This window comes from Carassius gibelio, chromosome A4 (assembly GCF_023724105.1).
Source record: "Carassius gibelio isolate Cgi1373 ecotype wild population from Czech Republic chromosome A4, carGib1.2-hapl.c, whole genome shotgun sequence".
Classification (NCBI taxonomy): Eukaryota; Metazoa; Chordata; class Actinopteri; order Cypriniformes; family Cyprinidae; genus Carassius; species Carassius gibelio.
In genome coordinates, this window is record NC_068374.1 from 31,763,682 (window position 1) to 31,773,724 (window position 10,043).

General features: G+C 34.3%; 2 protein-coding genes across 2 annotated transcripts in view; one reads left to right on the plus strand and one right to left on the minus strand.

Moving 5' to 3' along the window:
• LOC127977377 (coiled-coil domain-containing protein 3) overlaps nucleotides 1–9,567 on the plus strand; it is a 74,712-nt gene extending 65,145 nt beyond the window's left edge. The window contains exons 4-12 of the mRNA XM_052582258.1: nucleotides 6,064–6,153; nucleotides 6,430–6,497; nucleotides 6,999–7,051; nucleotides 7,141–7,248; nucleotides 7,795–7,890; nucleotides 7,975–8,076; nucleotides 8,199–8,207; nucleotides 8,292–8,345; nucleotides 8,521–9,567. Coding sequence (XP_052438218.1) covers nucleotides 6,064–6,153; nucleotides 6,430–6,497; nucleotides 6,999–7,051; nucleotides 7,141–7,248; nucleotides 7,795–7,890; nucleotides 7,975–8,076; nucleotides 8,199–8,207; nucleotides 8,292–8,345; nucleotides 8,521–8,630 — 690 coding nt within the window. The 3' untranslated portion in view covers nucleotides 8,631–9,567. The remainder of the gene's footprint in view (nucleotides 1–6,063; nucleotides 6,154–6,429; nucleotides 6,498–6,998; nucleotides 7,052–7,140; nucleotides 7,249–7,794; nucleotides 7,891–7,974; nucleotides 8,077–8,198; nucleotides 8,208–8,291; nucleotides 8,346–8,520) is intronic.
• LOC127977350 (cell division cycle protein 123 homolog) lies at nucleotides 2,300–5,668 on the minus strand. The gene is made up of 13 exons (XM_052582227.1): nucleotides 5,520–5,668; nucleotides 5,210–5,281; nucleotides 4,916–4,976; nucleotides 4,800–4,832; nucleotides 4,623–4,718; nucleotides 4,430–4,536; nucleotides 4,246–4,294; nucleotides 3,654–3,729; nucleotides 3,358–3,480; nucleotides 3,235–3,263; nucleotides 2,895–3,023; nucleotides 2,669–2,806; nucleotides 2,300–2,548 (listed from the first exon to the last, which is right to left on the minus strand). Exons 1-13 carry the CDS (start codon nucleotides 5,591–5,593, stop codon nucleotides 2,492–2,494), a joined length of 1,044 nt encoding a protein of 347 aa, XP_052438187.1. The 5' UTR covers nucleotides 5,594–5,668; the 3' UTR covers nucleotides 2,300–2,491.
• Nucleotides 9,568–10,043: the final 476 nt, after the last annotated feature.

The window sequence follows — 10,043 nt, forward strand, 5'->3', positions numbered from 1 at the left end:
GAAAATTAGTTTAATAGAGACTAGTCGCTACAAAAATATGTACTAGTATCTATGGCAGGGGTCTCCAACATGTCGCTCGCAAGCCATTAGTAGCTCTTAGTTTGATTGGAAGTACTTCGCCAAGACAAATGGGCATCGCTAGGCCATTTTTAGGGGGGCTATAGCTACTACTCAGCCCCCCTAAAATTTTGCCATTAGCTCCATAAACTGTACACAAATTCGTGATCACCGCAGTCTGCTTTAAATTTCATTAAAATTTTCATTTTTTTAAATGTCTTATTTCACTGTTTAGGCTGATCTACGATATATGGTTATTTAAACTGAAAAAGATAGTATTGGATTGTTTTCTTGTACTTAAAAATATATTTTAGTAACAAAGTTCTGAGGAATTAATGTTAAAATGGCTTGCCATATGAGAAAGTAGAAGAGAGGAGGAGGAGAGACCTTGTGGCTGTGTGGATTGTTCGCATTGCACCAAAAGCATGCTCAGGTCCAACTGAAAAAGACATGCACCTGTTCAGATAAATAATTTTTAAAAAGTCTAAACTCTCGGGGTACCCTGTAGGAAATTAAAATCATTTCAATATAGATGCATTATGGGACATGGAAGAAGAAGATATTAATCATAGTTAACTCCATTTTAAAGCAACATAGTCAAATCGGTTAGGCAAAATAATTTAGACAAAATCAAGGTAAAACATCACTTTGGGACTTATGGTGGCACCTATTAGCAGGCTAATGATGATAGTAGTGCACAAACTAGCTTTAGAGTTCTAAACATGCCTGTGTTTATCAATAAAGTACACTTAAAATTAATGTATTGCTGTTAACCGACAAATCAAGACTTGAATACAAATACAAATTAACACAATTGTACAGTCATAATAACATAATTTACCTTAAGGTCAGCATGCTGCCATGTGACTTGATGACAAAGATGGTGACTGAAGTATTTACAGGGAAAACCTTTGCAATCCCCCCCCCCCCCCCCAAATTAGGCCCATTCACCTACTGTCTCTTAAAAGCATGTTTGAGAGCAGGTTTTAAACTTGCTTGACACGTGCCTGATGTGGATGTCAGATTGACTGCAGGCTGTTCACATTTATCAATACAGTCAGTGTTGAGGACAAAATGAGTGTATGAGTGTGTGTGTGTGTGGGGGGGGGGGGGGGGTTGTATCATTCAGCGCTGCTGTAGTCTACTGCTCATGAGTATTCCAGCTGCAAACCACTGCAGTTTCTCAGCTATGGAAAATCTGTCCCTCCCTTTGCATTATGTCTCTCTTGTCCTCCTTCTCTCTTTACCAGCTCGAGTCAGCAAATCTAAGCAGTTTGATCTGACAGTCAGTCACCACTAACCCCTCCTCTGCTTGTCCCCTCCTCCCCCTCCTAGAAGATATCTCTCCTCTGATTGCTGAGTCCACTTGTGCATTTGTGTTGTGCACTGTTCATTTGTTGCGAGTTAAATTCAAATGAACACATTGTTCATCCTATTACATGCTTTTGAATGCAAAAACAACAAACCGAGATAACTTTTGGGAAGAAAGAATATTCGGTAACAATATAGGTTTAATTGGTAAACTTTAGTTAATGCATTAAGAATCACACAAGTAACAAAAAATTATGTTTCAAGCATTTACTAATTTTGGTTAATGTTAATGTAATCTATAATTATACTACTGTTTATTGTTATGTTTCATGTTTGTTCATAAACAATTTACTAATGTTCATTTAAACAACTCGCAGTGTAAAAAATGTATTCCTTTTAGTTTTGACTAATGTTAACGTACAGAACCTTGTTGTAAATTGTTAACAAATATTGTGCATATTGAGTATTGCTGTATTTAAATCAAGGACGTAATTAACAGGGTTTCCAAATCTTTTGACCAATTCATGTCCATGTCTTTTCAATAAATTCAGTAATTTATGATTACTAGATAAACATTTAAAAAAATATTTAGGACAGAATGCCATTAGACAAAAAATTTTTTGAGGTTGAAATATTTGAAAGCTGAGCAAAAAAAAAAGCTGAACTAGTTTTCGTTTTGAAGGCCTAGAAATGAAAGTAAATTATTACTTATTATTTAGCGCCCCCACGTGGATACTAAAAGAACGGTTGAAAACAAAAATGTGTCTTGGTCTCTCAATTGTGAAGATACTAAATTTTAAGATGGCATAATTTACACAGAAACATTTTTTTTTTTTCAAACTTTTTTTATTAATTCATAACAGCTTTAAATCTATTGCACTTTGAAATTTATGTGTGTGACCACTACTGGAGATAGAAAGCATAAATTAGCTAAGCATTTAATAGGGACTTTATTGGTAAGCACACATCCCATTATATACAAGGAGAGCTTCCTACAAAGTTTGGTACCAATTTATTCTCAACCCTGAAGCAGCCAATCAAGATCTTCCAATTCACTTGAAAAATACAGGCAGGTCTTTTCAAACAGGATTGGAAGTAAACTGCAAGAGGCAGTAGCAAAGTACTAAGATCCCTCCCCTTCTTCATCAGACTCCTCCTCCTCCTCCTGCTGACCCTTCTTCTGCAATTACAAAGAAAGGAAAAAGAAATACACATGTAAAAATCACAGTTAAATTTCTATGGTGATTTTATTATATTTAAAGGTATCGTTCACTCAAAATCACTTCCTTTTTCTACTCACCAGCTTAAGAAAATCAATGAGTTTATAGGCATCCTCCCCTGTGGTCAGGTCCAGGAAGTCTCGTGGGATTCTGTAGGACAGACATGGGCTGGGCTGCACAGTGACATCACTGGTGGTGTAACGGAATGCAGGTCTGTCCTAATAAAATACAACACATATATATATAAAAGCATATTTATCTTTTAAAAGACAGGAAGTGCAATACATATGAAAAGGGTCCAACTACCTGCAGTGCTGTGTCTTCTTGCGTTTGATTGGCTGTGAGATTTTTGCCAGATGTTAGCTCCTCCCACGTGAAAAGCAAAGAGTCTGTGACTTCACCAAACGGGTTGAAGTCAATCAACCACACCCGTCCCTTTACAAAGACAAACTTTTTTATAAGCATGTGCAAATATTTTCATAATTGTTAAAGATTCAACTCAAACCTGCTTACAACAACTTGATTGCGCTATATAAATGCAGTTCATTTACCATTTTTTTTTGCATTGGAGCTACATTTAGTAAAATCCATAGCTATACAGTAAATGACACATTCAAATGTGAAATTTGCATTCATAACGACTTACTGAGCTGTCTCTGTAAACGTCCAGGACGACTAAATAAATAAATAAACCACACTGTTAATGCACATATGCAACTTTTTAAAAACAAGACAAATATTTTCTGCCTCTCCACACTGATACACTTACAGTCCTCGTCTGGGAACTGGTATTGAATGTGATCTCTAAAGAACTCCAGTATTGCGGAGGAGATGCTGTCCTCTTGTTTGGCGATGTGCTGGTAATGTTGTGTGTAATCTCTCTGACTAATTGCTAAAAAACAAACTTGTATGTAGATTATCATGCTAGGTGCTAATACAATGTTGTTTAAAATGTTCTACTTATTTCCATTGCATTACACACATTATCCAAAACATTCACTTAAAAGCATAATATTTAAAACAGAACACAGACACATCAATTTAACAAATGCAGAATTTTCATACCGATTACTTTGTTCTCTTTCACAAAGCAGCGGAATTCCGCTCCTGGAATGAGCTCGCTCCATTTTCTCAACACCAACTGAAAAAAATTAATCCCACAGAGGAAGAACATAATGTGTAATAATATTTATTTGTTTAGGAGATATTTAAGGGATATTCATCGGGTTTCATTATGACATATTACAATAATATAATATACTTTTTCTTTTAAAGTCTCTTATGTACTTTGGTATTTATTAATAATAATAATAATAAAAAAATAATAATAATATTGTGAAATATTATTCCAGTTTTAACTGTTTTCTATTTATATATGTTTAAAATTGTCATTTGTTCCTGTGATGCAAAGCATGATCCTTCAGAAATCATATTAATATGCTGATTTACTGCTCCTTATTATCAATGTTGAAAACAGTTGTGCTGCTTAATATTTTTATCTTTTTTGAAACTGTAATACATTTTTTCAGGAATCTTTGATGAATTGAAAGTTCAAAAGAACAGCATTTGTTTGATAAAATAATATTATTAATATAACAATATAATATAAGTTTTAGTATGTACGAATATGTTTGGCTGGTTTATTGTGATTCTGTACCTCATAGTTTATGGTTGGGTCTGGAGAATCATCACTACAATGGAGGAATCTGACAAGAGAGTAGAAAATTATTACTTCAGCCAACTGAAGAACGAAAACCCCAATCACATGGCGCATGATGGGAACCGAGAATATCAGCATTTAGGAACCTGTGAGCGTTCAGAGACCTGTGTGAGTCACTTACGGCTGTGTGAGGTCATGCGTGATGAAATCTGAACTTTTGAACAGGAGGAAGATGTCGCATAGACTCTGACACTGTAAGGAACTGTTCAGGGCAATCCAGTTAGCGTCCTGAGAGGAAGACGGAGAGATGAAGGATGTTGTGAGTATTATGTATTCATGTGTATGAAATGCGATCGCATGTAAAATCTTCTCACCCGAGGGGCGCTCCAGTTCAGCTTTGGGAAGACACGCCCACCTAGAATATTTATTGCCTCTTGTACCCTTATCTTGAACTCTGGGAATTCTGGGGCCTGAAAAAGACTCACACACTTAAGTACCTGCACAAGTGTAAGATGTGACAGCTTTGACTGGCTGCAAGGATTCAGACGCACCGTAACTGCTGTCGTAGTTTCATCATCAGTCCACTGGAAACCAAAATCATGACATCAGTTAACTGGCTGGCTGTTTAAGAGATAACTAGACACATTTCACACAGCCATACACATACCTGAACATCCTCCTCATCTGAGTCACTGTTATTGGTCTGTGTTTGTGAACTGTTGTTCTCACTATAAACAGAGACAACCAGATATTGGTTATTTATTCAATAACCAGGTAAAAAAAAAAAGTCAAATCTAGGTGCCTTTATTTATTAAATGATCAGTTTTAAAGTCAGTTCATCACTGATTCAGCGATGTCACGGTCCAGCTCAGTTCAGTTCAAATTGACAATATTGCCATAAATTAAAAGTGAACAGAAAGAGTTGTTATAATTTATTCAATACCACTTTTTTTTATCTCACCTGCCAGAAACCACAAGTGTCCCGTCATCAAATAAATAATCAATTACATTTTGAGGTATAGGTAGAATCAAGCTGGGGAAAAAAGAAAATAACCAAACTTAATAACAACATCACTGGCATAACTTTTCCTATATTTTCCTTTAAATAATGTACTATAACAACGCTTAAAATCGTTTGAGTTTTTATAGAAAGAAACACACACATTTATAGTACAGTGATGGAATCACATTATAATGCATCTACTAACGCTCGATTTTGTGGACTTTCTGAGTTTTTCAATCTTATCAGTCTGCGCGAATAACTCCCTTACCTCTTAATAGTGTGTTTCTTGAATAAAGGATACCAAACAGAAAACTGACAGTTTACAACCTGCTCTTTCTTCATGCTGCCAGAAACTTACAGTGGTAAACTGCGCAACCTCGAAAACATTCCGGCATAACGATAGTATTAACAACTGCAGTTCCGGCTCATAGTCGTGCTTGCTTTGATTTGAAACGAATCAGTATTTTCATACTTAAGTTGGAGTTTTGTTCAAAAATATTAGTTTTTCTTGAACATTAGTGATTAGGCTGACAGTATAACGTATGCAACTCGCTCCACTGCGGTGCAGACTAGGAGGAACGATTTTAACGGCACACAAGTAACGTAGGCAGAGCTTTGTGACTAACTTACTTGGAAGAAAACTAAACTAGATAGATCACTGCGATTAATTTGACATACTTTAGGATTTGTCTGGTACGTATGGCACTGATTGAACCTACTTATAATGATCTCCCGTTGCTTTGTTTATGTATCAACTAGACTAGGTGACTGTGGTCAGGCGCCCTGTAACTTTATTTCTGTTGTACGTGCAGATTTACTGTATCTGCTCCATACCTGATCGCGTGCACAACATGAGCTCTCCTAAGAAAGCGACCACTGAACCTCGTGTCATCAAAGAGGAGGTAAGAATCTGTCTTAAAGTGATAGTTCACCATTTGCTCAGCCTCATGTTGTTCGAAACCTGGATGATTTTTTTTTAAATGGTGCATTTTTTCTGTGAATGATGTCATGTTTGCCTAGCATTAGCTGTTTTTCACAAATGAAAAATATCCTATGGAAAAAGAACAACATGAATGTTCATTTTTTTTTTGTGAACTGTCCCTTTAAAATAATGTTATTCTTATTATAAGCTGTGACTAAAGTAATCTGTAAACATATGAATAATGTGTTCTTGTCAGCTGATAGTGAGTGGAAACTGGGTGAAGCTGGAGAAGACCACATATGTGGATCCCTCTGGAAGCACCAGGTATTGATCTGTGATTGAGTGTGTGTGTGTGTGTGTGTGTGTGTGTGTGTGTGTGTGTGTGTGTGTGTGTGTGTGTGTGTGTGTGTGCACATGATGTGAGACCTTTGACTTCTGGACTGAGTGAACATGATGATACTCCCACTGACTAGAATGATCTTGTTTACTGCTGCTTTCAATTAATCAGCCTAAAATATTTTTCTCTTTCATTTTCACATGCATAATTGGTAGGTGATTGTATGATAAGCTATTAAATTATGCACAATATAATCTGGATGCATATTTTTGTTTCTTCAAAACAGATATTATTCAGAAAATATTTTTTAAATGTTTTACTTTTTTATCACTACTATTGTTGTTTCTTGTATAATAGTTGTTTCTTAAGAAAATGTTGGATTATTGTCAATTATGTATTGATATGATATTGTTAATGTTGCCATGCATGTAGACATTATTGCTGATATGGCTTTAAAACATAAATAAATAAATTAATTGTCTCCTCAGAACATGGGAAACAGCTAAGAGGACAACCCGAGTCGCAGACAGCGCTGCCGATGGTGTGTGTGCATTCTCTTGCATGCTTATTTCAGTCAGTGTGTATGCATTAGTGCTCTATATTTATTTATATGTTTGAATTCATCTTTAGGTGTCTCAATCATAGCCCTCCTGAAGAGGACTCTGCATAAAGACTGTGTCGTAATGGTGAAGCAGTTTCGTCCACCCATGGGATGCAACACACTGGAGTTTCCTGCAGGTCTGATTAGGCCAAAAAAGATCTTATATTACCTAATCTGATTAGGCTGAGTTCAATAAAAACATTCCAGTTTTTCACAAAAATAAGAATTAAGATTTTTCAAATTATATCAAATTAACAGAAGCAGTCAAATGTTTAATGTTTGAATTACAAAAAGAAGGATTACAAATGTGCCATTTAACTGTGCAACAAAAAAAAAGTGATAATCAGGATAAGGCATAAAATAATGTCTTTATAATCATTCATATATGTGAAAATTGACTGAGAAGTTAATAAATTATTATTATAAGTCTCAGAGGAAGAAAGGAACCATGTTTTTGCCTTTTGGCAGTTTTCAGGTGATGGAGGGATAATACAAGACTAACTCAGTTTACAAATGGTTGTAATGCAAAACACATCATATTTTGTGAAAAAATTTGATGTGCTTGAGCAAAATGGCCACTATTTTTTTGGAAACAAGTACCGGATTTCCTTCAGCAAATATGATGTAAATATCCAAATATGACAGTGCAGTTATCGATTATTCTCTGTGCGTGAATATTTCAGGTCTGATAGATGACAATGAGAGTGTTGAAACTGCTGCTTTGAGGGAACTAAAGGAGGAAACGGGTTACAAAGGAGAAGTAGTGGGCATCACCCCAGGTACAACTGCTTTAATGTGTGTGTAGACCTGACAAAATGTATATATCCTTGCATATTTTAACGTCTCGTCCCTATGTCTTGTAGTCACGTGTTTAGACCCGGGCTTGTCTAACTGCACCACACAGATGGTGATTGTGCATATCAATGGAGATGACAATGAAAATATAAACCCCAGTCAGCAGCTGGGTGAGTGAAGCAGCATCAGGAAGCTTTGTTACTAATAGTTCATCACAGAACCATGTACCTATTCATACTGTGTTTTAAATGCTGAGCAAATCGTTTTCTTTTGTCTCCATTGTGCTGTCTAGGTGATGGAGGTACGTATTTGTTTGCTAAAAAAATTGTCAACATTATTGATTTGTGCTTTTTGTTCTGAAATTATATCATTGCTTGCCTCTCAGAATTTGTGGAGGTTATTCATCTACCTCTGGATCAATTTCAGCAAAAAATTGATGGTGAGTGATCTTGCTAATGAGAAATACATAAAGCTTTTGTTTTTTAATGATATCTGTTGGATATAAATAACTGTAAAAAGTGCATAAATAAATGACCTGTTTATTCAATGTTCATTTTCAGTTTTCTAGGGTTTGCTTTAATGTACTAAACCATTATTTTTATTATTTTCTATAGAGCTGCTGCAGAAAGAGAAAATAGTGGTGGACTCCAAGGTCTATATTTATGCCATGGGAATGTCACAGGCCTTCTTTAAACCCAGAGAGTTGCCTCTGATGAAGCAGTGAGATGCACAAATCTCTCACCTGTAGAACACTAAAGACAGACAAAGTTTTTTGTGCTGTCACACACTGTTGTGTATGGAAGCCTGTTTCTGCAATGGGATAAAAAATAAATAAATAAATAAATAAATAATAATAAAAGAGTAACTGAGACTTTTTAACCACAACTTACTTATATACTTTATATATATATATATATATATATATATATATATATATATATATAGATAGATAGATAGATAGATAGATGGATAGATTATTAATTGAGAGAGAATTCTGAAATATAAATTCATAATTCTTTTGAGATATAAACTTAAAATTCAGACTTTTTTTGTAAATTGATTTTACATCATTTACATTATTCTGTTTTTTGTTTGTTAGTTTCTGTAATGGTGTAAAAAGAAGGAATTGCAAGTTTATATCTCACTATTCTCTCAGTTGTGAGAAAAAAATATTGTGATATATAATCTCTCACAATTACTGTTTTTATTATAATTTTTTTATTCCGTGGATTCGAAAACATAGCTGTGATTAAATCAACCAGTACTTGACCTTGACCTTAGTGTTTTGTTACAGTTGCCTGAACATTCCTATTAAACTAACATTACTTGATTAACAGGTATTCACCATTTGCAGCATTTGAATTTTGCGTTTTAGAATTAAAAAATATAGGATTTGACCAAATTGAACTAAAAGTTTTGGAAACTAAAAATGTATCTTTTTTTCTCTTCTCTGTGAATATTCCTGTTGCTGTTGACCTAATAAATTATATTTAAAGGTCATACATTAAGTGTCACAGAAAGACTCCTTATTAAGAAAGAATGTGTTCTAAAATGTGTTCTAAAATGTTCTAAAACATTGCAGTTTGTGCTGGAATATGCAAATTCAATGCTGTTCACCTAAATAACTTATCATTTTTGTCTAATAAATTTGACAAGTTACATTTTTGCATTTGTGTGTGGTTTCTTCTCTAAATTGATCATCTTTATCATTCTTCCATTTACTAAGAGTGTGATCCAGATCAATTGACAAACCCAACTTTGATTTATTTCTAGGGTTTATTGGTCATTTGCACAGGGTACAATTTGGCACTGAAGGTTTGTATATTTATATTTAGTTACCTAAGTTAAAGAATAAAGAGATCCATTCAGTATATTATAAATTGATTAAAACAATTTATTGTATTGCTTATATTTTTATATTAAACAATCCTTTACCAACAGATAAGCTTTTTTCTCGGCTGGAACACACATTGAGCATGTTTTAAAAAGCCGAAAATGTAAATATAGCCACGTGAGGCAACATTAACCAATTAGTTTTATTTGAAAAAATATTTTATTTTTATTTTATTTGTACAAAAATGATTTTGTACACTTGTGATACTTTTACTATATATATATATATATATATATATATATA